This window comes from Phaenicophaeus curvirostris, chromosome 10 (genome assembly GCF_032191515.1).
Source record: "Phaenicophaeus curvirostris isolate KB17595 chromosome 10, BPBGC_Pcur_1.0, whole genome shotgun sequence".
In the NCBI taxonomy this organism is placed as follows: Eukaryota; Metazoa; Chordata; class Aves; order Cuculiformes; family Cuculidae; genus Phaenicophaeus; species Phaenicophaeus curvirostris.
Genome location: NC_091401.1, coordinates 20,472,547 through 20,500,531, shown reverse-complemented (window position 1 = coordinate 20,500,531; position 27,985 = coordinate 20,472,547). Strand labels below are relative to the sequence as shown.

At 41.3% G+C, this 27,985-nt stretch overlaps 1 protein-coding gene across 1 annotated transcript; it reads left to right on the top strand.

Annotated features, from left to right (window-relative positions):
• The first annotated feature begins 333 nt into the window (after positions 1-333).
• On the top strand, positions 334-17,207 carry SAMD7 (sterile alpha motif domain containing 7). The gene is made up of 9 exons (XM_069864639.1): positions 334-484; positions 8,123-8,226; positions 8,946-9,072; positions 9,210-9,346; positions 10,446-10,524; positions 12,913-13,592; positions 14,995-15,116; positions 15,508-15,618; positions 16,551-17,207. The coding sequence occupies exons 2-9, from the start codon at positions 8,124-8,126 to the stop codon at positions 16,821-16,823; spliced, it is 1,632 nt and encodes a 543-aa protein (XP_069720740.1). The 5' UTR covers positions 334-484; position 8,123; the 3' UTR covers positions 16,824-17,207.
• The last annotated feature ends 10,778 nt before the right edge of the window (positions 17,208-27,985 follow it).

Below are 27,985 nucleotides of genomic sequence, written 5' to 3'. Positions count from 1 at the left end.
AGTATGTCCTTTCTAAAAATCAGTATAAATAGATAACAATGCATGAGAGCTGGGCAATTGTTACCCTTCACTTGTATTTCTTGTTGGAACAGGAAGATTTTAAGTGAATGCATCAAGCATCTTAAAAGCTAACAACAGCTTAGCAGGTTAAATGTGAAATAGGTTTATCAGATCAGTGTAGTGCTCTTCTGGTAATTATGTTTTTACAGCCTGGTTAGGGGATGGTATTGGAGAAGGGCTTGTGATGTCAGAGTGGGTAGGGCTTAAAGCAGGGATGAGAGCTAATCAAGATCAGTTCAATTTGTATTTAAAGTAAAGTCAGCGTTAGTTAAGGCAGTTTTTGACATGTTAATCTTGATGTGTTTTAAAAGCTGCCAATCACATTACTGAGGCAGCTTGAAAGGAAGACTTATAGCGAAGGCACATACTCTTGGATGTTCATGGTGTCCTCATTTTTCCCAAAACTAAGGTCTTCACAATAGATGTAAGTATGCATGAAATAAAAAGCATTAATTTCTAATGTAGATGGGGATGCAACATCTGCTAAGCTGTAACAAGAGGTGTATGATTTTTCATATTTTGCTAGGAAAGACTTCTCACAATAGAAACAGAGAGGATTTAAAAAAAAAAAAAAGGAGACATCCTCATGGTGGTTTTCTTTAAGAGCAGCACTGGGGTGAAGAGAGTAGAGTTAGGAGTAGGCAGAGGTGATACAAAAAAATTACGAGATTAACTATGTTCTGATTTCTTACCAATCTGCAATACGTATTCTTAGGGATAAATAATCCTGCCTATTCAAGTGGAAATGCTGTATATATTATGACAGAAACTTGATCTCTTTCAAAATGCTTAAAGATCTGTTTCACAAATTGAGGGTTTTGTTTTGAGAAGGCTTGTCACTGCATAGTCACTATTTTTCTAGAAAACTTGGGATAGAGATTGAGTCGCTTAATGTAATTGCACAAATGTTTCACTCTCTTGTCTAACCATGACAAAATATTCTTAAAATCTCACTGGTTGATCCATACAGCTTAATCTTTGAGTTAATTTATGTTTCTAAAGTACAATAGAAAAACCTCATTGATTTACAAATACTTCCTGGAGCAGTGGATTTTCTGAATTGGTGAGCAATAAGAATTAATCAAGGCTATCGTCACACAGATACTTGGCCATTTTAGTCTGATGTACCTAACATTAGATTTACCTAATTAAAATTTTTCTTATGTTCATAGTCATTGTAACAAACCCCAGTGCAAGCAGCTTTGCGGAGCACCAATGTATGCAGCATGATATATTTTGTAGCAATATTATCATAATGCAATGAAGGTTCCTTATATCTTGTTATTATCTGAATATGTGGGCAAAATTAGCTGTACACTGAGAAAGGCTTGGGCAGTGTTATATTGCCTTTGGAGTTAAAATTTCGAGTTCTTCAGTTACAGAATATGTGAATTTCCGCATCTCCCCAGTGTTACAGAAAAAGCACGAGAGGCAGGCAATCCTGGCTCAAGAAATGTTGCCATGGTCTGATCCTGCGAACTGGAGCTGAAAGTGCTCCGTTTGTTCAAGATGCTGATTTTTGAGCCTGTTGTCAGGATCAGGTGTACAATTTCATCTGTTAATCTCGCAAGGGTTAAAAGTTTTTATACAAACTTGTGACTTCACTTGTGTCTGGAAAATAACAGCGGTTTTGGCATCTGATATCTGTAACTTACATATATTATAACATCCTGCAAATATTTTTTTGAGGGTATGTGCTGTCTTTTGCTTTGTAATAAACCAAGCTAACCAGAAACGATTAATGATAAAAATCTGCACCACCTTGTTTTACCTTAGTGGTGTAAGACACATCAAATGCAGTTTTCTGTTTTATCAGAGGGTTTCAGGAAGCTGAGTTGAATACTACTGCAGTACTTAATTTCCTAGTTGAAGGGAGAAGGTACTGAGGATTCAGGACAAGTTTTCTAGATTCAAACTCTCAGTTAGCCAGTGAAGTTAAAGAGTTGTTAAATAAAAATAGCTTTCCTAAAACACTCCTAACAGTATTTGGAAATACCATCCTTGCTCTGTAACTGTTAGAAAGCTTTCCATCCCAATAATTCCATTACCAGTATTTAAAAATTAAAAAAGAAACAAAATGACTTTGTGCCTTAAAACTAAAAATCATTAAAAAGTAAGAAATAGAGTTTAGTTTCCCTTTAACTGACCCCGCTACACCACATATTGCAATCTTCAGGCTTCTAGAAGAATCAAAGATGAGAGGATAATGTTTCAAATGTCGTTCTAATTATGAAATAAATCCACAAGGAAAACAAATTACGTCATGCTTTTATCTCTCTGCATATAACTAATGTAATGGAAACACCTATCCCCTGTAAACAGCTTCTCCCCATACCAGTTTGTCAGGATGCAGGGTGGGAGTAAAATGTTATACACAGACACCTGTGCATGCACACAGTTGCTCTGTAACAATCACTGTTTTCATTAGTTCTTACGTAGTTATTTTAGTTACTATTTGAAAAGGCATAGTTAAAGCACTGCATGATCCCAGCTGGATCCTTTGGGTGCTGCCACAGATAAAAGCGGATAATGTCAGCACCATGGCTCTGCGGAAACCCGTCCTGTGGTTACAGCACTGAGCTGAGAGGGGAAGTGCTAAGTGCAATCCCCACCTCAGTTGCTTGCTATCCTCTATTCCATCCTTCAATACCACATCAAATAGCAGGACTGCTTCTTTTTCCTGCACCATCTGTCTGTCTCACCTAGCAGGCTTTGAGGGCTTTTGTGGTGTATTTGCACTCAGCACAATGCATCTCCACCCTTGGGTTTAGTCAAATGCATTCAGCTCTGTTCCCTTAGCACACAGGAGTGTTTCCCCTTGCCCTGAGCCACTCCAGTGGGAAAAAGATGAATAAACTCCTATTACAAACCTAATTGAGGTACCGAAGGATTTACACTGCCAATAGCAGGCCTTGATTTCTTCCCAAGTGCGTTTAAAAGAAATGAGTGACTTGCTGCTTGCAACCTTAACAACTAGCTGACTCAAAAATGGCAAAACATCCATGTCTTCATTTCAGTGTAAAGACACGCAATGCAAACACTACTGGCTGACACACAGTATAAATATAGTTATTTTCCTTTCTTTAGGGAATGTATCGTTCTCAATCCAGTTTTAGGATTACACTCTAATCTTGGTCTCTGAGCAGCCTGTGCCCACGTATCTAGGATTAGAATTTAGCCCCACAGCCTCTCCAATGGTACCTCACCATTGTATTTCATGTATTTCATGATCCTCTATGACATAATGTTGGTATAATTGCTTTCCAAAAGTCATTCATTTTGCTGACTGTGGATTCTTAAATATGTACAATCTCTAGCTTTATGACTCAAAGGACAGGTTTAGGGCAAGAATTCTTCATACTACAATTAATACCATTAGAGTGTTTAAAACACAGATAAATATTCCCATATTATTAAATAGCACCCAATTTCTCAAATAAACAGGAGAGCTTCTCTAAAAGGGAAATCAATGGGAATAGAAATGAGACAGTGTATGAAATTCATCATATAAACATGTGTACATGCTTATGAGTGAAATATTACATGTTTAATAGATTTCTCTGGCAGATTTACCTGAGCATTATAAACAACATTCAGCTTCTTCCAAACACTCTATGGGTCCACTCCAAATATATACTGAGAATTGCTTTTAAAAAGGGTAATTCCATGTGTTTGATGTACATAAAAACAATATTAACTGATCAAATCTGAATGCATTTAGCTAAGAAGTCTTCCAACAAGTCTATATTATACATAAGGCAATAGTATTAATGGCATTGCCAAAATACAGTAAAGATACACAGACTGCTACAGATATTTGAAACTGCATATAGCATGATTAGATTTGCAAATGCTTCTGGTTCATGAAGTTCGTGTCTTGCCACTTCTCATCTAATAAATTGAGACAGAATTAGTACTGGGTGAGTGGTTCTGCCTGCTGCCAAGAAGGGTTTGCTAAGGGTAAGACTCTAAAGGTAGAGATTAACTTGTCTTCATCCCTGTAATGTGCTGTACAGCCAGGATTTGTGCAATAGGATCAGAGAAGAGCCATATATGAAGGTAACACTGGACAGCTGGTGTGTATGAATTTATATGATCCCTGATGCAAGATTTTGAGCTGTTCTCAAATCTCAGCTAATATATGTATCAGAAGTATACTTTCCCTGTTCAGAGATCTTGTATTGGTGACAAGGGTTTATAATATGCTGGTTGTTATGAAAATAGTATGTATCTTAAGTAGCCTAAAAAGTTTGATCTGCAAGTCAGAACCCTATCTAAGTAACCAAAACCAGTGTTTTTTCTAAAAGGAATAACATAAATTAGTCAAGTTCAGTGTCTCCTCCTGACACAGTTACACACACATATCTTTGTATTAGGTTATTAAGCTACTTACCCTACCTGATCAATTCAACACTTCCCTGAACAGGAAATTCAGGAAAATAAATAAGTAATTCCATGTGGATAACAAACATACAAAATGTATGTAAAATTTACACCTAGGGAAAATAGATTAGATTTTCAGTGGAAATAACACACAATTTTTTTTTTTTTTTTAACCACAAATACCAGAGTTTTTATATATCCAAGAAGAAATCCAAGATAAATTAGATAGGATTTACTGGCACACCAACAAAACACAGAACAACTTCATGGAGCAACTCCAGTGAAAACCTCATTAAGGAATCAAACCCTCCTTTTGGCTCATGATGATTCAAGAGCTGGGTCAGTGGAAGCACTAAGCTACAGCTTTGTGGAAGAATGAACTTTCAAGTCATATTATTCCATGACGTTTTTCAATGCTCTATCATTTCTATGTCAAACAAACAGACCACTTAGTCTGTCCTTGCAAGGATAAATTACATATACGATGAACATTGCTGGAAGTGATGGTCTGTGAATCCTGGTCATCTTGTGGATAATAATCTGTCAATAAGTACAGATCAACTCCACTATGGATGCTGCTGTACGTGGTACCCCACACTCAGTGAAAATGCCAGCATTTAAAAGAACAGTTCATTTTTAAAAAGAAAGATTTTAAGAAAGTACTTAGATAGTTTCTGCTTCAGCTCTGAATTGAGGCTATTTGTCAACAGACAGTACAACATACTCCCCACTCAGCACAAAATCCAGACTTGTTTTGGGAACCTTAGAGTACACTGAGAACACCACAGTTGCACTGGTGCTACTGGTTTCTAACCGCAGTTACTGCTGCTTGGTTGTTGATAGATGTGGATTTGGGTCAGAGTAGATGGGCCTTTTGAAATAAAAGGTTAGCTCTCTCTTTTTTCCATTATGCCTATCTGGACCACTGCTGGTTTCTTTGCACCTTCATATTTTCTCGTCAGGTGCATCAGGCTGAAAGAAGGTTAGCATCAAGTTTAAAATTCCAGCTTTCCCGGGTATTCAATCCATCATTAGTCATCTGTGAAAGGAAACCATCTAAATGGCTTGCTGGACCAGCATGGTATGGCAAATCCCAGTCGCCATCAATTTTTTGAGCTGCTGTAAAGTTTAGTTCTGCACTAAATCGCTTTAGTACTGAGCTTTAAAATGCTTTAGCAGCTCAGAAGCACTTTGGCAGCTCAAATGCTCTTCATGAAGCACCCAGCATCCTAAACCGCTTTAAGTCTAAAGAACCCTAAAAAAAAGGCAAATGGGAACATGTCCAGCAACACATGTTCAGATATATATGTCAAGAACAAAGGACATGGTACTGTTCTTCTTGGATTTGACAGGCTTATCTGTGTCAGAAAAGCCTGAATCCCAGCCAACACAGATCCTAGGTTTTATAACATTTATAAATGTAAAAACTCTTTATTTTGAGGGAATACTAGCAGCGTGGTCTAAATACAGCCTCTACTCTCAGCCTGAATGGCTGAAATGACCAACCTACCTAGGTTTTGGAAAACTCATTTTGAGGCTCAAACCAAGTATCTTCACCATACTAAGGAACTGGTAAATTCCTGAAACACATGAATGAGATTGACAGCTTTCCCTTAATCTTTTGTAACTCATCAATAGATCAAAGGCAAAAAAAGGAGTTCTAATGATTAATCCAAATTATAAATGGTTTGTGTAATAAACTGTAGGATTTTGCTTCCATTAGATTTTGGATAATGGACAGGTTTTAGAGTTTGGTTCTGTTTTGGAGAAGGACTGGCTGGGAAAAAGGCAATTTTGGTTGTTCATGCTTAGTATTTCTTAGAAATTCCTGTACCCTAGCTAGCTGGTTTAAAGATAAACAAACCACTTGGCAACCAGATCTGCCTTGGACTCATAACAATGCTAACACTCCAAGATGTGCTTGATCTCACTGCAACACCCCTGTCTTCACTGTTGTTGTATGTGTGTACTTGGTCCCACAGCTGGATTTTATTTTATCATGCCAACAGTCAGTCACAGCCATTGACTAGTAAGGCAGGGGCAATGCAGTATAAAAATGAAAATAAGTTTCAACTTGCAAACTAAGCAAGGTTGGCACAAGGAAAGACCTGAGCAAAAGGTAGCTAATAGAGTTCTCGGAGAAGGCTGGTTAAGGCAATAACATTTTCATAGTATGCTAAAGGCAAATTGGTCAGTAAGCCATAAAAAAGTCAAACCATCCAAAGTTCTGGATTGTTCTGGCCATTTGCGCTTCAGAGATCACAACTTTTTGGAGTGATTATTAACATGAATTCAGCAGCTGTCAGCACCCAGTTGAAATGGAAGGTAGCTGCTGCCACAGCATTTGTCACTGACGGCTTCCTTGCCATGGGAAACCAAATCCAGAGGAGAGGACTCCACTGCTCTTAGTGGCATAGTCAGTCCTCCATTTCTTATTGTTCCACAACAATTCCCATTTGCTCACTTTCAAGGAAAGGCTCAGAAAGGTATCATTCACTTGAGCTCTCTTTATCTTTGGAAGATTCTCTGTGCTCCTCCTTTTGCATTCTAAGAAATCCCTCACTGTTATCTATACCACACATTGGCTGAGCTCACAGAGCTGTAACTATCTACAACACGAGATTACTTAAGCATTACATATTTCATCTTTAAGAAGAGAGAAATAATCCATTTCATTTGAACTAATAGGGAAGAAAATTAAACTCCTTCATTTTAATTTACTTAACAAGAAACCCATCCATCATTTGCTTTACAAATTCTTGAAACAAATGTGCAGATGCTGCCTGTAGAGCTATCCTGGGTGTGCACACAGATCAGCTTTTTAACAACCAGACTGTTGGTTATGGCACTTGCTTCCTTTTCACCTGTCTGCACAAATAATCCTGCTGTAGATCGTTCTCCCAAATCCTGGCAGCAGATACCATGGTTACTCGTTCCCCTGGTATCAGGATCATTTGTGAATTAGCCACCTACTTCTTTAGCCAGACACAGAAATGCTGACACAACCCCAGCGACACTTCAGCTATTCAACTATGCATTAGTTTTTAGTCTAGAGTTCTGCTCTAGAACCTGTACACATATGGATAATTAATCTAAGCCTAGTTGTTTTTATCACTGTTTTTGTCACTACAAGACATGTTTTTACTTTTTTCCTTCATTTGGCAGTCTTAAGGAGCTGATGTCATTTGGAACATTTTATTCCTATTATACCATTTCTTCCCATCCATTTCACTTCAAGTAGACAGGGCTCCAAGCTATTACAATTCCCAAATTAAAGCAAAGAGATCTGTCTTCTTGAGTACGAGCACATCGCTGTTTCCAGGGCTGTTGTGATACACCAGGGGCTGCAGGCAAAAGACTTAAGCTTAATTTCATCCTTCTGAGCAGCTGATATTTCCCAACATCCTGACTTTCTTTGCATGGAAAGGACACCAAACAACTTAGTATAAAATGAGGGCAACATTTGGATTGTATTGAAAACTGAAAGCTTCTATATGGTAACCAATACAATCCACAAGCACTGAAGGTTACAGCTCTGACTGGCAAAAGGACAACTTGCTTCCTTGAGAAAATTTTTATCACCTGCTCCATTTCTTACATTCTGGAATGCCTTATTCTTTTCTGTGGGCCTGCTGATTCAGTCCTTTACAACACAGAAGTTGTTGCTGTCTCCTTACAGCATGACTCCACGAGATCATATGAGAAAAATGTCTATCCTGGGGGAACAAGGAGCACTAGAAGAAAAGCACTTATACAGATTAGCAAGTGGCATGGCAGCAGGAGGTAAGCAGGAAGAAACCTAACTACGCATTTGTTTATAGGATTATTAATATCTGTATAATGTACAGGAAACAGCCAGAAACAGGTTTAATGTCTTCAAAAGGCATTTCAAATTTGTCTTAGGAGTAACGGAAGAAAGCTCCTCTTAAGGTAATTAAAAGTTAACATTGGGGATTCTTAGCATTCACAATTTGATCAAGAGACGCCAAACATCTGGAAGAAGATTCAAGGTCACACAGGAACTTGGCAACAAAAGCCATAGCTGGGCATTATGAGGTTCTGGCTCACCACCGCAGGCTTGTCTGCTGGAGCTGCTGTCTCATGATAAGGGAGGTCTCTGCTAATAAGATTTTTCTAAAAATAAAACTGTATTAGAAATTAAAACTCTCTCAAGCAGAGAACTTAGCATTCATTGCTATTCTCTTCTGTTTCATAGTGATACATGAATTGTTAATTGCAATTTGTCCTTTTGTACACAACTGTGCATATTCTGTTCATTTTTACCATAGTTTGACTGTATAAATCTACATTATTTAAACAAAATTATTAAGGTGACAATGAAATCATCTATTTTAGTTGCTGATATTAAAGTGTGATTTGCTAACTCATACTAAAATGCTGTCACTTCAAGAAAAGTATTTTCTCTGGTAAAGTGATACTGCAGACAGAACCATTTTCTGGTTTCCTACATTGATAACAGAACTGTATATGCTTTCTGCTAGAACTGCGGCAGCGGCAAGAGATGCTAATGAGGAATCAGCTGATGGCAGTAAACCCTCAGCTAATGGGTGCAGGCCAGCAGAGGATGCAGGCAATTCCCTCCCAGTTCGAGCCTCGACTGGTAGACAGGTATTTTGCCCCAGTCCCTATTATAATATTGCAGTTAAAAAATAACCATGTATGTGCTATACCCGAGCCCTTAGTTTGTTCTTTACTATACAGTGTCCTTTGTATATCTGAATGTATTTTTTCTTTTTTCCTCTCAGAGATCTGTTACCTTCAACTGAGATGATGGCATCAGCTGACCCAAGACAGATCCACATAGCATCCCACCTAGGGCCCACAGTCCCACAGCACGCAAACATGCCAAACTTATTGTCCAACCGTGTTTACCCAGGCCCAGGTAATGAAGGACTTTTCTGCATCCTGAAAAATGATAGCATGTAAATGAGAAAGCAAACCACACCTCCTAAATTTTCGTGGATTTATGGGTGGTGTCAATAACAGTTTACTTTCTTTGGAATAACAGCCTCACTAAAAGGAGGCAGTCTGCCTGCGGGGGATTCTAAACTATATGTCTAAACACACCCAATTTAGCTTTTGTTGAATACACTGTTGTTGGAGTCATTTGCACACTTGTGTCCTCTCCTCTTCTTTTTCTATTTCCCAAGCATTTTCACATCTAAACAAATGAGTCCACACAACAACACTTTTTGCTACATTTAACGCTTGCTCATGCATGAGCACTGGCGGTTTTACAAGGCTACTTTACTGATCGCATTCTTTAATCATAATACCACGTGCCATTTTACTCATGCAAGGCAACTACAAGTCCTTTAATAAAGGCTCAAAATTACAGGGCAGAGCTCTAAGGAGAAGGCTGGATGTCACTGCATGACAACACAACTGTGGCATGCACATCACACTGCACAGACATTTACACATTGCTTTCTATAGAGAGATCATACCTTAAGGTTCCCTTCTTTGAGATGAGCAAATAAATTCTTGATGCCACATAGACCTATAAACAAGAATTTCTGGCATCAGCTTCTTCCCCTCCACCCCAATGCAGATTTCAAACAAGAGACTCTCTCAAGAGGAAACGTAATTTAAAATTACATGGCATTGAGACTGAAAATAGTCTTGAAGGAACAGGTTTGCTTTAACTGTTATTATTTTCTGAGCTGCTCTTTGTGCTTCAAAGACATAAGACACCAAATACAACCACCCTGCTGTCTCTCTCCTGTAAGGGTACTGGCAGGTACAGGTAACCACAGGTCTGATCCTGCAAACACCCAATGGTGGTCTTCATGTTTCTACTATATTTTCCCACCAAAGCAATGAACACAGATGTGATTTAACTTAAAGTCATATTAGCTTCCTGCTGAATCACATCATACAACTTTTTGAGAGTTGAATTAAGTATCTCTGCGTTGCTTTGGGGTTTGTGCATTTGCTTGAGGAAGCAAGTGAATTTTAAAGGTTTTTCTTCTCCCTTTAAGGATACAGCTTTCTGCAACCAGAATCCATGGAGGCTGTGGCCAGAAGACAGGAACTGGTTCAAAAGCAAAATATTGCCAGGTACTCCCTAGCAAGATTCACTCTGTGGTGCGTGCCAGGATTAGGGCAGTAAAGGCAGCTGCACTTTATTGAACTACAGACCTTTTGTAGGTTTTTATTCACAGGGATTAAGGAACTTTTTCAGGACACTCAGAGAAGCAGAGGGCTCTTGATTATCTTTTGAGGTCTGAAGCTACTGAACTTTCTGCTTGCCCTGATTCTGCTTTTAGCCTTAAAATGATGTAAGGAAAAGAAACAAACAAGCTACAAAGTTCAGCCCCAGCCCTTGAACTCTGGATCCAAACACCATGAAGGTACAAAAACTCAGAAATAAATTTAAACTTTACACTGTGTGCTTTACACAATATCTTAAGCCTCTACAACCAGGCCCTTGGGACATTGAGCCATGTCTCCACCTCAGCAGGGTGGGCACCTTTCCTAGTTTAACCCAATAGCCTGAACGTCAGAGGGACTAGAGAGAGTCCAGTCATTTGTACCAGTTTCAGTGTAATCAGTAGCTGTTAAGTAATCACCAGTGCCCTCCCTCACAGCCACATCATTTCTATAGAGGAATTCTAACCTCAGCCACACCTGCACTGGGCTTCAGCACAACACTGAGTGGCAGCACCTCTCACAGAGCAAGACTAAGAACAAAGAACAGATAAATCCTGAGTAGGCACCTCAAGAGAATTAGGACAAAAGTTTTCAGAGCTCTTCAGCCAGCAAAGCTTGATTACTGAACTCAAGGGCAAGATCCACATTAACAATGCATTTCATACAGCTCCTAGAACACAGTAAAAGTGCTGGGAAAAACAAAATATCTAGCAGCAAGCAGGGCCAACGCATATTCCCTCAGCCACCTCAGAGTTAGCCCTGCCTGTTCAGGCTCTTCCTTCAGCCCACCAAATCCAGAAAAAAATCCAACATAAAACAGCTCAGCCTAAATCCACAAAATAACTTTTTACCCCAGTCTTTTGTTATCCTGGCAATTTCCACTGATTTCAAGCAGCTTTCTGTAGCACACATCACCTTTAGAGCTGCACTGGCTCCTTTTGCCCTTTATAGAAATCAGGTGTTGGAAAATGATCTCCTACACCTGGTCCCAAATCCTTGTTCTCTGAGGGACTCTGCCTCATACCAAAGTTCAGCAATACCCTGTCTACTGTTCTTAGAGGAGCAGACTATCTTATCTGGAGGAGTATTCAGGAATGTAACATTCTTTCCTGTTTTTCTCCACCTCAAGAGCTGTGTGTGAGCCATGACAATTGGGCAAGACGTACAAGGACATGGTACATAAACAAAACATTTCCACTGAATTTCTGAAAGCAGAAAACTGATAATGTTGAGGTTGCCGCAAAGATAAAAAGAGAGCAGAGAAAAAGCCCTGAATGTTATGGAATGATCAAACAATTCCTCCACACAACTATCATCTGAAGGGAGACACTTTTTGTCCAAACAGTTTTCTTGATAAAGTTGCATTAACGCTAAGTCTCCTAAAAGACTCTCCATGACTTGTTATCCTCATTGCAGTGTTAAAAAAGCAGTGCACTTTAAAGACATGGCTGCCCTTACAAACCCTTTTCCAAAGACAAATGTGGAGGTCCACTGAAAGCTCTGTAAAACAAGGAAGGCAGGCTGGAGCACTTCTGGGTTTATGTCTAGTAGATTGCCTCACTTGCTCCATCCCTCAGCTCCAGCTGAAGTTGTGGAGCTATAGGAACCTAGAGCTAAGATCTAGGATCCCTTTCTTGGCTCCAGAGAAAGCTGATGCCAGTAAAGGCTGGTACAATGGAGACACATACTGCTCCTTGTGTTCTCCATATCTCACTGGTAAGCCCTCCTGCCCACTATGCCAGAGGCAGGAAGCTGGAACAGCCTCTGGAGCATTGGCTTTATCTACCAGGAGGGAGATCAGCTGAACACTTACCACCAGGATCTCACCCTTTCACACTCTCAGAGCCACGTGCAGGTGCCAACTACAATGGAGAGTTACTTGAGAGACTTACATTAGCTTACTTTGAATGTATGCACAGGTTCCATAGATAATATAGTTCTAGCTCTTTATCACTTATAATACCACTGCCATTTTCCAGTTTTCAGCATAATTTTCTTACTGCATTACCAGTATACAAATACCACTTTTCTGTCTGAAATGTTATCCAGGGACATCATGTGGAAGATATACTTCCTCTTCCTTTTAGTTTACTGTATGTACCTGGCAGCATATTAAATACAGGCAGGTTTGTCATTCCATCTGCAGTTTGTGACCTCTCACACATAGCAAAAGAGGGGAGAAGGAAGAAAATCAGTACTCTTGCCTATTTGGTTATCTGAGTTTTAATCTGCATCTGTAAAAAAGAAGTGAAGAAGGAACTAAATGACCCTAACTGTGCTCTGTGTCTCTCTTAGAATGGAAATGGAGATGAGTGCTATTTTTCAGCAAAAAGAAATGGAGAAAGCTCATCGGAAAGGACTACTGGGCCTGGAAGCACCTTTCCTTTACCATGGGATGCCAGCTAGTCCCATTGCTTTCCGTGGCAGACACAGACTACCTGAAGGTCATCTTCCCAGTGACCTCTACGTTCATCGTACCACCCTGGATGAAATTCATGGCAACACTATGCTCATGGCAACCAGCCCATACCCGCCAGTAAGCACTTTGCAAAGGGAGAGGGGACGTCGACCCGGGAGGAGAGCTGGAAATCACAAAACCGCAGACTGTAGCGCCAATGGCACAAAGAACCAAGCTGATGACAAAAATATGGACCCTGCTTCAGCTGTAGCAGATGATGAGAAAGAAGACAAGAAAGAAGCAGAGGTGGAGACACCAAATAAACATGAACAAAGCAAAACCCAGACTGAGCCAGCTGCAGTGGCCAAAAACTGTAAAGAATTTGAACAAAGCTTGAGGAAAAACTGTGCTACTCACGACATTTCTGCTGAAACCAACAGCTGCAGCAACACAAATGAGAAGGAGTCCAATAGCTCCTGTGCTGCTTTTGATGACAAGTACATGTACCCTTCTGCAATACCATTCTCTGCATTACCATATGGATTTCCAGTACCCAGCAACCCATTGCTACCTTCAGGTTTGTTGAGTCTGCAGATTGCAGTCAGAATGGCACATTAATATTATTTCTATTCATTTTCTTTCCTATTTCTTCCCTCTGTTTTAAGCAATTTTTTTGGTATGATAGCATCATGGCAACTAAATGTAGAATTCATATGCTGCAAATGGTAATAACTTGATAAATCCAAGTCAGCAAAGGTAGAGAGTGGTTTTTCTCAACCTGCGAACTGCTGCCTGCTGGCATAACAGATATTTCAGCATCTTAGGTAGCGCTGCTTTATCTGGCAGGACACCAAAATTGCACGGCAAAAAGTCACAAAGCAGCCTCGTAACAGTTCCAATGCTCTGTGCCATGCACCGTAATGCTGCAGGATGTCATCCTGTGTTCATATCACTCCCTGCAGACAATACACTTGTCACTCCTAAGCTGTCACGTTAGCAGCCCTTTGAGGATCTCCACAGTTCAGTTCAACATGTTACATTCTCTCCTCTCCTTCTGGTGGTTCAGGGGAAACATAGCAGCATGGAATGTACTCATCATAATTCCTGTGTTTGTCAAACAGGACAAGGAAGCTGCACTCATTTAGGAACAAACTTATCTCTGAGATTTGACCTCCCCAACAACAGAGCAACAGAGCACAAAGCACAGGCCTCTCCAGCTGCTGTACAAGAATCATGGTTTCTAAAACTTTGCAGGTCTTGTCAAGTGTGCCAGTGCCAGTGGATGAGCCCTACAAAACTTCTCATTTAACTGAAATGAGAACAGGCTGGGATGTTTGTCCAGGATCATCGACCAAAGATATACTGTATCACTGAAAAATATAGAATTATTTATGTTGGAAAAGACCTTTAAGATCATAAGTCTGACTGTAAACCTAACACTGCCGAGTCTACCCCTAAACCATGTCCCTAAAATGCACATTAAGTGTTCAGTTCCTGTCTGCAAAAGGAATTTCAATTAAAATTTTTCAAAAAGTGCTGAAGGAAATTGTAAAGTAGCCTCTCTCTTCTGCCCATAACATTTCCATATGTCCTTCTAACTCACAGTAGGCACTATGGGCTAGCAAAGGCTTGGTTTTGTTCCATTGAAATATTAGCCAATTTAAAATAACAGTAAAGTATAAAGAATCAAAAGCATTGGATAATGCACTCATTATACTGCACTATGATTTGTATGTGTAGTGACCATACACACAGTGCCAGCAGTAAACGAAAAAAGCCAGCAAAGGAAAACCTTCCAGAATCAGCTACTACTAATCATCTGATGATTTTGGTGTCTAGGATTCCTATATCTGCCTGTGACTTCTGCTGTTAATGTATTAGTTTCTGGAGAAGTGTAAAAACTCTCGTGTTAACAATTGTTTCCTATTGATCTGCCAGCAAAGTCCTACAAATATAACATTTGTGTTTCTTCCTCAAAGGAGCACATGGCCTGATCCTGAATGGAGAAGACATTTCTTCCATTGAAGACATTCGCAAGTGGACTGTTGATGATGTGTACAACTTCATCATTAGCCTCCCAGGCTGTTCCGATTATGCCCAGGTGATTATAAACATTCATCACATCTTCAGGTCTTTCACTCTACATGTCCTGCACTATTTTTATGCAGATTAAAGCAATTTTGCATTCTTGGACATTGGTATAACCCACACACTGCCCCTGAATTCTTGTAGACATCATTCCATTTGAAAAATTAAATATCGTTAGAAATGCTAGCAATGGCTGAGAACAAGTAGATAAGCTACAGGCAAATGGGCTGATATCCATGTGACTCAACAAGAGACCTCACACTGCAGTTAAGAGATAAACATGAAGACAAAACACTAAAATTATTATTTCCTCTTTTTATTGTCTATGCTTCAGGATTAAGCATTAAAAAAACCCCAGTGAGGTTTGTTTTAGCATACTATGATGTGGTTTATTATCCCATTAGATATTTAAAGACCATGCTATTGATGGAGAAACACTCCCACTGCTAACAGAGGAACATCTCCTGGATACAATGGGATTAAAACTCGGACCAGCATTAAAAATCCGCTCTCAGGTATGATCTTTAAATGTATGCCAAGTCACAGAGACATGAAAGAGTCAGAAGCTAAGAGGACAAGATTTTTCCAAACTAAACTACTTTTATTTTCTTACTAACAAGGTAAGTGCTGTAATCATAGAAGAAAAGAAATTACTGCAGCATAGTTTACTTTTGCTTCTCTGTGTGTTACAACAGCAGGAAGGGAGACACTAAAGGGTGGTTAGGACTGACAGTTTCAGAGATACTTAAAGTGGAGTAAGTGGAGTCAGGGTGAAACAGCTCTGGAGACTAGGCTGAGGTTGGAAATGGAAAAGATTTTCGACGAATTAACTCAAGTTTCCCTCCTCTTTTCCCTACCCAGCTGGTAAGAATTGCTCTGATACAGACTTGCTTTTGCTGGCTTTTAAAACGCACCAAGTAGAGGTTTTTGCAGCCCTTCTGGGAATATAATCTCACTTGTTTCAGAGACACGCTGTCCCTCTATGTTTAAAGTTTTCTGCTCTTAATCTCATCCAGTAATGTCAACTGTCTGTGTGTTTCTGTTCTTGCCTGGTTTGTTTCCTTTTCTTTATCCCTTGCTCTCTCTCACTCTTCTCTCGTTAAAACCACCTTCCCTGCTCGCTGCAGGCAGTTTGCCTCCCCTCTGTCCTGTGGGTGCTGCAGCACCTAGAGAGCAAGAGGAGCTGCTGTCAGACCCAGCACATTGTGCCTTTCCCAAGCTGCATATTGCCAAGCTCCTTCCACGAGAACCCAGGCCCTGAAAAATATGAGAGAAGGAAAACAGAAGAGATTTTTTTTTCCCTTTTGCTACCTATCGATGACCCTTTAAGATGGTTGCAATTTCCTGGGTGTCCCTGGCATCACTACACAACAATGAGCTGCGATGTTGAACAGCCTTAACACTATCTCAAGAAGCAATTACTGCAATTGTGCTTTTGTCTTTAAAGGTATCTCGACGTCTGGGCAATGTGTTCTACATGATGAATCTTCCCCTGTCGGTGCCCCTGCCACCTGCTGCAGGCAAAGCCTCCGATCAGCCCTCTGACATAGCCTCCCCTCTTCACTGCAACAGCAGTGGTGACACGCTGGATAGTCCCTGCTCCCAGGACCCAGAAACTTCAAAAGCAGTGGAACAGATCGTTTCAGAAAGCAGGGAAAACCCATGTGACGCAGCTGGATCTCAGGCTGACTTCCAGATGATCACTTTTCAGAAAAGCTGAGCTGAGTCCAGGACATAAGATGTTTTTAATAACACAGGAACCTACTTACAAAGTGTTTGAGAAGACAGCTACAGCCTGAAACCTCTGCATGACTGGGGCCGAACGAAGTAAGTGGCAAAATGCAGCTCAAGGGAGTGTGGGATCAGAAAAGCATTGAAAAAATGCAACTACCAGTTAGTGCAATTACTTTCAAGTGCAATTCATTGAAAAAATACCAGTAGGGTTAACAGGTAAATTTAATTTTTCCATTAAAACCAGTGAGATCACTGGAACCCGTCAGAGACTTGGAGCGTGCTATATGACTTACAGTGTGTTCCTGCAGGCTGCTGAGAAACTACAAGGAAAAGTTACAGCTTCCACACGTAGCTGACTTCTGCTTCTGTTGAACAAGCTATGCAGAAGATTTACACAAATTCATTGAGAGAATATAGAGTTACCTGCAGAATATAGAGAAATATACCCCAGACTCAGCAATTTGAGTTAATTCCATAGCTATTCTAGAACTAAGCCTTGCTAGGTGCCTGGGAGGGTATGCAGGGTATGGAGGAGATACATGGATTAGACCCTGGACATGAAAAGACCAAGTGTAACAGCAGTTTTAATTATCCCAAGGCACTCTTATTGATGGGGTTTGAATCTGCTTTACATGATCACACAGCTGAGCTGGGTTTAGGAGGAAGCATCAGCAGGATCTGCCATGAAGACCAGTCACTGGGACATGAATATCCCTGCAGGCAGCAGGCCCAAAGCCACCCAGCTCCTTCCAGCCTCTGTTGCAGTACCCTTCCTCTCAGCTCACCTGGGCAAGCCACGGAAAGCCCTTCACTCAGCAGCACACTCAGTGTTTTTAATTTTGGAAGAGGCCATTGATTTTAGCCTGAGTGCTAAAAACTCTCTGTAGAAATTCAGTTCCCCTCACTTCCGCTGATGATTCATTCCCTCACAGCAAACAAGAAACACAAATCAGAGCTTTTAGATAGGGATAAATCCCCAGCAATTTCTTATGATTCTTGTATGAATTACCTTTGCTGCCTCTTTAGGGGTTTGGTAATACACTGGTCTCCCATTTAGGCTTTGGAAGTCAGCATACTGCAATGCCATCTTCCACTCTCCTCCTTATAAGAACACTTCTTTACTCCAAAGGACACACACATATGTTTGATAACTTTATTTCTGTAAATTGAGGATTGGTAGACTGTGGATCTGCTGTATATTGCTACTTCAGATCCTCTCCCCTTAGCTGAGTTTTTGTGGCCTGAAGTACTTAAAAGCCAAGAGTACGCTGGTGTTTAGACGTGAGAGTCTAAACACATGAGGAGAGGGAGTATTCTTATATTTCAGGCTGTGGGCACCTGTTCTTTCACTTTTGCCTCAGACAAAATGTTTTATATATTTGGTATATTTGTGATAATATCTGAGTAGATGTTTGCAACAGCAATTTAAGATGTTCATCTTGCTATAGAATCATAGAACGGATTTGGTTGGAAGACTTTTAAGATCATTGAGCCCAACCATCAACCCAGTCCTGCTAAGACCACCACTAGACCGTGCCCTCGAGTATGACATCTACTCGCCCTTCAAACACCTCCAGGGATGGTGACTCAACCACCTCCCTGGACAGCCTGTTCCAATGCTTGACAGCCCTTTAAGTAAAGAAATTCCCCCTAATAGCCAACCTAAATGTCCTCTGGTCCATCCTGAGGCTATTTGTCCTTGTCCTGCCACTGGCTACCAGAGAGAAGAGACCAAGCCCTTCATTGCTACAACCTCCTTTCAGGCAGTTGTAGAGAGCCGTAACGTCTCCCCTCAGTCTCCTTTTCTCCAGACTAAACAACCCCAGCTCCATCAGCTGCTCCTCATGACACAGCCTGGAGAAGGAGAAATGCCTTTAGTATTCCTTTTCTGAATTAGCAAAGTATTTCTGTAAAAGGAGAAGAGCCTGGTTCTGCTTTCACTGAAAACTGCCACCAAGTCACAGCAGTCTGGGGCTCTGTGCACGTATCTCCAAATACAGTAACTGGGATGTACAATTTTAGTGTTAATCGATAAACTTCAGTAAGGCCCAATGCAAAAGCATGGTGTGCTATGCAGCAAAATTCCCCAAAGCTGCAGACTGAAGGAATCCCCTCCCAAGTGAAGTGCTGAACTTTACATCTGTGATCTGGTGCAATAATGGCAGCCAGAGCGTGGATTCTGTCTTATGCATCTTCTCCAGGTATTCTTCATTTAAGGATCTATTTACTGAGTACTCAATAGTGTTCAGAGTAATCAAAATTATAACCTGAAGCTGGAAAGTTTAACTACAACTCCATAAGACTGTTTGAAAGATGTACAACATCAATGTTGATCTTGAACTGACAGTTGGTTTGCTGTTCACTTTGTTTCAATTAATTTAAAAAGGTGTTAACCTCTGTTCTCTTTGTTAACTTTTCTACATCATTTCATGGCTTTAAAACTTATTAAGGCAGCTTGGAGAGTTTTATGTTGAATTTGGTAATGTAAATGCTTACTTTTTTCAGATTTTGGATGAAACAAAATTGTCAATGTAAAAAATCCTTTTCTGTTTGAAATGGTTTTACCTGTTAGTTTAACATATAACTTTTCAGATTAATTGCACCACATAAAAAAGTCTTACATTAGATTTAATTATTGTGACTTATTTTTAATGTAGATAGTTCTCACACAGTGAAGGAAAAAGAAAATATTTCTATGTAGTAAAACTGCTTGTTAAAATAATAATTAAAAAATACACAATGAGGGACACCAATTCTGTATAGCATCTGAAAGAATTTCCATCCTTTTTTAAATACAACTGACAATCATGTTGAGAATGTCACTTATTTCATTAATCTCTCACTTAATGAACTGGTTTTCAAATGACAGCCTACCTCCATTGTACAAAACATTTGACTGAATCGACCCTCTCCACCCTGGAAGAGGAATGTCTGATAACGTTTCCAAGTCAATGAAGCCACGAGATGTCGCTGCAAAGCTTTGAGGGTTTACCTACAACCTCTCCAAAGGGAAATTCGGCACACTTGGAGAACAGGTGCCCTGTGAAGAGGAGGGATGTGAGGAAACTGAACTTGTTTTTCTAAAGTAAAAGCAGAGGCTTGACGTGAAATCACATATGCCACAGAAGAAAAAAAAAATAAATTGAAATCTGGTTCTGAAGAGTGTGACAACTTGTGTTGATGGCTCAGACACGAACAACGCCACAAGCAGAGAAAGACGGGAGACAAAATTCACAGTCTGGTACTACTTCTGCAATTTTAAAAAAATGGCTGATCCTTTCACATACTGGGCTCTTCTTCCAAATATGACAAAAAAATTACTTCATGATTTCCCGTACTGGGAGGGAGCTGCGCCGGGCAACCAAGAAGCAATACGGCCTGGACTGCATGCAGCCACAAAGTGGAATAGGAAGGAAAGGGATTTACCTCAATGGACATAATTAATTCTATTTCTAATGAAGGAAATACCACTCGTAATGAATGTCTGTTCTCCTACAAACACTTCAGGGAGAGTGGGGAGGGGGGAAGTATAAACAGAATCAATAGACAGACACACTTCTCAGATTTTGATGTGTTTTCAGGAATTGTTTATATGTAAACACTGAGGCCTTACTGATTCTCAGCAGCTACAAGCCCTTCTTTGACTTTCAATGCTTATTCCAGCTACAAAGGGGCATAGCTAGCAATCATAGGTACATAAGAAAGCTGGCAGAACTGTGCAGCTCAGTGATTTTCTAGTGCCTACGCTACTACTGCATTCCTGTTTTCCACTATGCTACTAAAGTCACAGTGGGATGCAGAAGATGTATTTTAATACATCTGGCATCATTAGAAATGTTTTACTTACCATCCATTGCTGTATTAGTCTGTAATAGTGGTGCAGTTAATGAAGAAGAGAATGTTTGTTAGATGTTGTAGAAGCACCTGGATTTGTCTGTATCTACAGTAACTGTGTAGTCTTCTAGGGACAGGCACTTCCATTTATCTTTTTTTTACAGGGCCAAGATTACAGACAAGATAAATAAAAAGGTATAGAAAACATATGACAAAATGGCTCTGTACTATAAATAACAGATTTAGGTAAGTCCTGAAAAGGAAGAAATGGCGTGTCCTTCTTACAGCAGCCCGTGTTCCTCACTTCATGATGCTGCATACAGCAATGATAATGTGGAATACATATTCATACAGACCTAAACAGATAATTCTATGCTCAGTTCCCCAGGTGAAAGATCTCTTAAAAATGCTATGAATATACAACAGTCAGAATCTCAACCTGATCCAAGCCAGGCAGTCATTCCAATCAAGCAAATGAGAACAAGAACAGGCAGCTAGATCCACAAGGTGACAAGATTTCAAAACTTCATGCCACCAGCTACTTTATGAAACTTTGCATTTTAATTTCTTAAACAACTGTGAATCCTCCACTAGATAGTTTTCAGGATGTTAATTTATCCTTTGAGTGTGAAACAGAAAAATTAATCACTTCTAGTTTTTAAAATCACCTCTATTTTTAAAACTAAGTTGAAACTTCCCATGTTTTGGACTTTCCAAATACCCTAATATAATGTTAATTCATTGTGTTTTGAGTCATCTTCAACACCAGATATTTTACAGAAAAGCACCCAAAACCAAATACAACTCTTGTTTTAGTACCTTGCTTGGAAAATGGCTCTGTGTAAGTGCTGCTCAGCAAAACCAAAAATATCCCTGTGTTTTTAGCACTGTTTTCAGCATAAATTCAAAACACAGCCCCATACCAGCTACTGTGAAGAACACCGACTACCCTAGCCCAAACCAGCACACGCATCCATGTGGCCTCTGTGTATGTGAATCACTGAAATAAAAATCAATCAACCAAAACAGCAAACAGAAAAAGCACTGCTGACCAAGGGGGAAAAAAGAAAGCATCAAGCCAATCTGGTTTTCATTTTTGCTGATTACCTTTCAGTTGCAGGGTTCAAACAGCTCTGCTAGGAACACTGCTCAGTTTGTGATTCATAAGCTTCAAGCAGTCTGTAAACAGCCTGCATTGAACAATGGTCTGTAAAGCAATCACTGGCTTCTGGCTGAATCTGTCAATTGAAAAGATATATACCGAAGAATCACATTTTTATAAAACAAATACTTTTAACTCAAACACTTGTAGTCATCACAACAAATTTATAATTTTATAAAACAATAACAATTAGGTTTTGTAATGTTATATCCTTAAATATTACCATTCTCCTCCCCCCTCCTGCCACTGCCAAAAAATAGAGATACAAGCAAGCCTTTAAGGTTTTTTATATTTATTTTCCCTCAAAAGCTCAGATGATTCTGAAAAAAAAACAGATTGATATGTTTTCCTTTTAATGTATTTATGTGTCCAGGTACATCCCCACTGACTTGAGGATGGTCTGCTGGACCAGCAGAATTAACCGCAGTCTTTATGAAGAGCTATATGCCAGCCCACATCAGAGGAGTCATGTCCTTATTAGAGTTCATCAGTTATTACTAAAACAAAAATGTATTCTTGAAATGAACAAAGTTGGTATTTGACTCGGATGATCAGGCAAAATTCAGTCTTAGTTCAACTATGGGTTTTTTTAAGTTATATGTATCAAATAATTCCGAGCTATATAGAAATGAAAAGGAACTTGCAAGAGTGGTTATTTAAGAAGCTTCTTTGTGAAAGATAATTCTGGAGATTTGTCTGACAAACCTTTGTTGTTCTGCTAAATTAAAAGCTAAGTGGCTAACTAAATATTTATAAGCAAACTTCTGAGATGAAAGTGACTCAGTATATGTCTACACTGGAGTGTGCTTCTGAGTAATGACTCACATATCTGTGGGTGGATTTTAGCTAAACCTGCCTTGAAGTATCTGTTGCTGTACAGTACAAGGCCTATATTCCTTACATTTTGAACCCATGTTCAGTGCTGAAGCTGACTAGATGAAACGGGAGGTCACTCCAGAGCCTGCAGCATGCTACCATCTGTAGCTGGTCTAAAAAATGGCTCTTAGCATATTGCTGGGGAATTTGGCTGTCCGCCTTGGATCCTCCTAGGGGAGCTCTTTCTGTCCTGCCCATCAATACAACAGCTGAGGTAACTGTGAGCTGTGTTCTCCCCTCTCTTCTCCCAAAGCCAGGTTTGACCATAGGTCCAACAGATAAGCTTCTCACAAGTGAATGGTTTGTTCAGCAGAACAGACACTCACTCAGGCTCTTCGTGTCACTTCAATTTCTCTGTTGCAGAAGGCAGTATGACTCTAGAGATATTTCGTTACATGCTTGGAAGCAATTCAGCTGCCAAAGTGTAGCCTTGCACTTCTGGTGCACATTAACTGTGCCATAGCAGTAAGACCACATCATCTTATGGATCCAGGATGACTGACACTGAGCACAAAACCCAAATGCCAATAAATTGCCAGGAACAAGTGAATATACACGTATGAGAAAATATGGACCAGAAAGCATAGAACTTAACCTGGTGTTCTGCCTCAGAGACCTAGAGAGGACACCTAAAGCAGAGTATAAGGACAAAGTGAGCATCTCAGAATACTCCCCTTATCTCCAGGGACCTATCACATAGACAACCAGAGGTGATTTTTATATTTAATAGTTCATGATGCATTTTGTTTCATGAATGTATCCAGCTGTTTTTTGAACTAACTTTCCAGCATCCATGCTGCTGTATTAGACCATGCAGCTGGGGTAAAGAAAAGAGGAGGAGGAGGGAAAAGAAGCTAATGAAATGCCGTCAGTTTGGCTTCGGTTGGAAAAGGAAACCACTCCACTTGCATGCAATATCCTTAACAACAGTTATTTAAGTGGTCACAGCTCTGAAACCCTACTCTAATTGAAATGGCAGTTGGCACTGAAGGGGCTGTAACTTTACAGCACGGTTCTGAAATGCTTCTTTTCGCAGCCTGCCCTGCAGATCATACAGACACTAACCTTAAATGCAAGCTGATTGAACCTTCACTTCCACTCTCTGGCTATCTTGAGATTTAGCCACTTGCTTCTCTCCTGTTCTCCCACTGCACCGATGACTGAAAATAAGTTTGCCCCACCTAGGATACAGTCTTGATAGGCTCTGTGTTCCATAATAGTAGGAAGGTCACCATCCAGTGCCTCACACTGGAGGACACATCCCCTGGCCCACTTTTCATCCCTCAGTCATTTTTACAGATCTGCTTGAAGTGACCAGTTTGCTCCCTGTGCTGCACACCAATCTGGTCCTGTATGCCCAGCTGTCCTGGGAAGAGCTCCTGCAAGCTAGCATTTCTCAAGCTTCAGATGAATTTAAAATTCTGTGAAAGAAAAAGAAAATAGACGTTAACCAGAAATCCAGAGTGCTTTTCTGGCAGCAAACAGCTGTAGATGATGTACCATACCAAAATAAACCCAAACAAACAAATGAAGAGCCAAGCATTAAAGGTGGGTTTATGAATCAGCGGTAGATCCAAGACAGAGAAGACACATGGGAATTAAGGATTTAGAAGAGCCTGAACAGGTACAAGGGATGATAATCTGGAATGAAACACAACAGGAGGCAACTGCACTGTTCACAAGGAGGGCAGCAAGCAGACAGGAGCACGGTTCGAAGCAGCCTCTCCCATAGAGCAGGGAGGTGTTTCCCAGCTTGTGCCTATGCAGGCATAGCAGACAGGCTCTGAGCTATGCAGTGCTAAAACTCTCACTGCAGGCATTGTGTATTATTAGCAAGCCGTAAGTTACAGATGGCTAAAATTTCTTCCACAAGAAAGCCTCCATTTCAGATGTGCTTTTATGTTACTGTAAGCTAAGCATGTAACTGTTAAAATGATTGCCAACTTAATTTTTTTTTTTAATAATTGCAGTTTGCCTACTTTTCACAAGGCGTTATTTTATTGTAACCATAAAAACTCAGATACCCTATAGCTACAATTTTATCTTTTGAATTATACTTTTATAGTTCATTTGCTCTGCAGTCAGTCAGATTAATTTGTAACTTGTATAGATTTTCTGCCCAGCAACAGCAAGAGGAAAACATGCAAAAGAAAAAGACGCCATACCAGAAAAAGTACAAAAACTGGCACAGTGACTCAGGGGTAAATATGCTGCTGGAAACAATTTTAGGTTTTTAATTACCTAGTTTTCAATCTGAAGGGTTCTGAAATTGTGGGTACAGGAGGGGGCAATAGGATTTAAATTGACTGGAGAAGACGATACAGAGCTGTGCGTACTTTTTCATGCCGAAGTGCCTGGGTGTAGTTTGGAGCCATGGTGCCAGGATAATCCATTATACGCTTTTCCAACTTGAGTGATCTCACAGGGAAGGCACGCAGGACCTCTGACAACGGGCCATTTCGCTCCACTCAGGTTGAATTCCAAGTCTAACTCTGTGGGCATATGAGAAGGTCTGAGCGATCACAGCATGTTTAAAATGGTGCACTTGCAGCCCAGAAAGACAACTGTATGCTGGGCTGCATTAAAAGAAGGGTAACCAGCAAATCAGGGGAGGTGGTTCTGCCCCATCTGCTCTGGTGAGACCTCACCTGGAGCCCTGCGTCCAGTTCTGGAGCGCTCAGCACAGGAAGGACTTGGATCTGTTGGAGGGAGTCCAGAGGAAGGCCATGAAAATGACGCGAGGGCTGGAACACCTCCTGTATGAGAGGTGAGAGAGTTGGGGTTGTTCAGCCTGGAGCACAGAATCATAGAATCACCAGGTTGGAAAAGACCCATCGGATCATCGAGTCCAACCATTCCTATCAAATATTAAACCTCAGCGCCTTGTCCACCCGTCCCTTAAACACCTCCAGGGAAGGTGAATCAACCACCTCCCTCGGCAGCCTCTCCCAGTGCCCAATGACCCTTGTTGTGAAAATTTTTTTCCTAATGTCCAGCCTGAACCTCCTCTGGTGGAGCTTGAGGCCATTCCCTCTCGTCCTGTCCCCTGTCACCTGGGAGAAGAGGCCAGGTCCCTCCTCTCTACAATCTCCTTTCAGGTAGTTGTAGAGAGCAATGAGGTCTCCCCTCAGCCTCCTCTTCTCCAGGATAAACAACCCCAGCTCTCTTAGATGTTCCTCATAAGGCCTGTTCTCCAGCCCCTTCATCAGGAGCAGCTGAAAGGAGCTCCAGGAGAGCTGGGAGGGGGCTCTTCATCAGGGAGTGCAGGGATAGGATGAGGAGGAATGGTTTTAAGTTGAAGGAGGGGAGATTTAGATGAGATATTAGGAAGAAATTGTTTACAGTGAGGGTGGTAAGGCTTCCCTGGGCACAGGCCACCCAGGGAACCTGTTGTGTCTGAGGGGGGTGGGTCTTGTCTCAGAGGAGGGGCAGGCGCTGTGAGGGGCAGCACCTGGTTGATACCGAAAATGCCAGCAAATAATAATAGAATCATAGAATAACCAGGTTGGAAGAGACCCACCGGATCATCAAGTGCAACCATTCCTAACACTAAACCATGCCCCTTAGCACCTCGTCCACCCGTCCCTTAAACACCTCCAGGGAAGGTGACTCAACCACCTCCCTCGGCAGCCTGTTCCAGTGCCCAATGACCCTTTCTGTGAAGAATTCTTTCCTAATGTCCAGCCTAAACCTCCCCTGGCGGAGCTTGAGGCCATTCCCTCTCGTCCTGTCCCCTGTCACTTGGGAGAAGAGCCCAGCTCCCTCCTCTCTACAACCTCCTTTCAGGTAGTTGTAGAGAGCAATGAGGTCTCCCCTCAGCCTCCTCTTCTCCAGGCTAAACAACCCCAGCTCTCTCAGCCGCTCCTCATAAGACTTGTTCTCCAGCCCCTTCACCAGCTTTATTTAAGATTCTTAAGATTAAATAAACTCTCTTAAGATTCGTTTTGGTGTTTTAAAAGCAAACATTCTTTAATCAAGGCTGGGCAACATGAGGGAGTGAGCCCATCAACCGTGCACAAGGAGACAAAAGCTGGGGACAGAATGTATTTCCCGCTTACATGCACAGGTATAAATTTTCCCACAAATCTTATGCGTATTTTGTTGCTTTCCAAGAATTAATTTTAATGCTATTATGAATTTCACAACAGTCAAATATCTTGCTAATTTGGAGCTGGCTCCAGCGCTGCCTGACCTTGTGTGTGAGATGGGGAAAGGCAACAAACAATGGCATCTTGGCTTGTATCAGAAACAGCGTGACCAGCAGGTCCAGGGAGGTTATTCTCCCTCTGTACTCGGCACTGGTGAGACCGCTCCTCGAATCCTGTGTTCAGTTCTGGGCCCCTCAACACAAGAAGGATGTTGAGGCTCTGGAGCGAGTCCAGAGAAGAGCAACAAAGCTGGTGAAGGGGCTGGAGAACAGGCCTTATGGGGAACGGCTGAGAGAGCTGGGGGTGTTTATCCTGGAGAAGAGGAGGCTGAGGGGAGACCTCATTGCTCTCTACAGCTACCTGAAAGGACGTTGTAGAGAGGAGGGTGCTGGCCTCTTCTCCCAAGTGACAGGGGACAGGACAAGAGGGAATGGCCTCAAGCTCCGCCAGGGGAGGTTTAGGCTAGACATTAGGAAAAAAATCTTCACAGAAAGGGTCATTGGGCACTGGAACAGGCTGCCCAGGGAGGTGGTTGATTCACCTTTCCTGGAGGTGTTTAAGGGACGGGTGGACGAGGTGCTAAGGGGAATGGTTTAGTGTTTGTTAGGAATGGTTGGACTCAATGATCCGGTGGGTCTCTTCCAACCTGGTTATTCTGTGATTCTATGATTCTATGAAACAGAGGTGGTTAGGGAAGCAGAGATCAGATTGAACACAAGACGCATGAACAGTGTCTGGAAAAACACTGCTTGAAAGAAAACATGTCATCGGAGGAACATCCGGTCTAAGTCTGAAAAAACACAATTGCTTAGACGAAACTTTACTTCAGCTTAAATCAAAATATTCCAGTTTTTCTAGCGGTAACGCTGCGGCTGCCACAGGAGGGGCGGAGCTGCGCGGGGAGGGGCTTATGGGGCGGGGCTGAAAGGCTACGGGGCGCGGTTCGCGTTTTAGGGGCGTGACTTATTGTCGGAGGGGGCGTGTCTATAGACTGCGGGCACGGTTGGTTGGCTGAGGGGCGTGGCTTGTTGGCTGAAGGGGCGTGGCTTATTGCTGGGGGCGTGACTGATTGGCTGAGGGGGTGCGACTGATTGCTCTGCGGGCGTGGCTTAAGGGTAGGGGCGGCGC

Excerpts from the sequence above, each read along its gene's own strand:
- SAMD7 (XM_069864639.1), top strand. The coding sequence starts at position 8,124 with ATGACTCCACGAGATCATATGAGAAAAATGTCTATCCTGGGGGAACAA. Across the intron at positions 8,227-8,945 it reads AAGTGGCATGGCAGCAGGAG|AACTGCGGCAGCGGCAAGAG; the intron begins GTAAGCAGGAAG and ends GCTTTCTGCTAG. Across the intron at positions 10,525-12,912 it reads CAAAAGCAAAATATTGCCAG|AATGGAAATGGAGATGAGTG; the intron begins GTACTCCCTAGC and ends TGTCTCTCTTAG.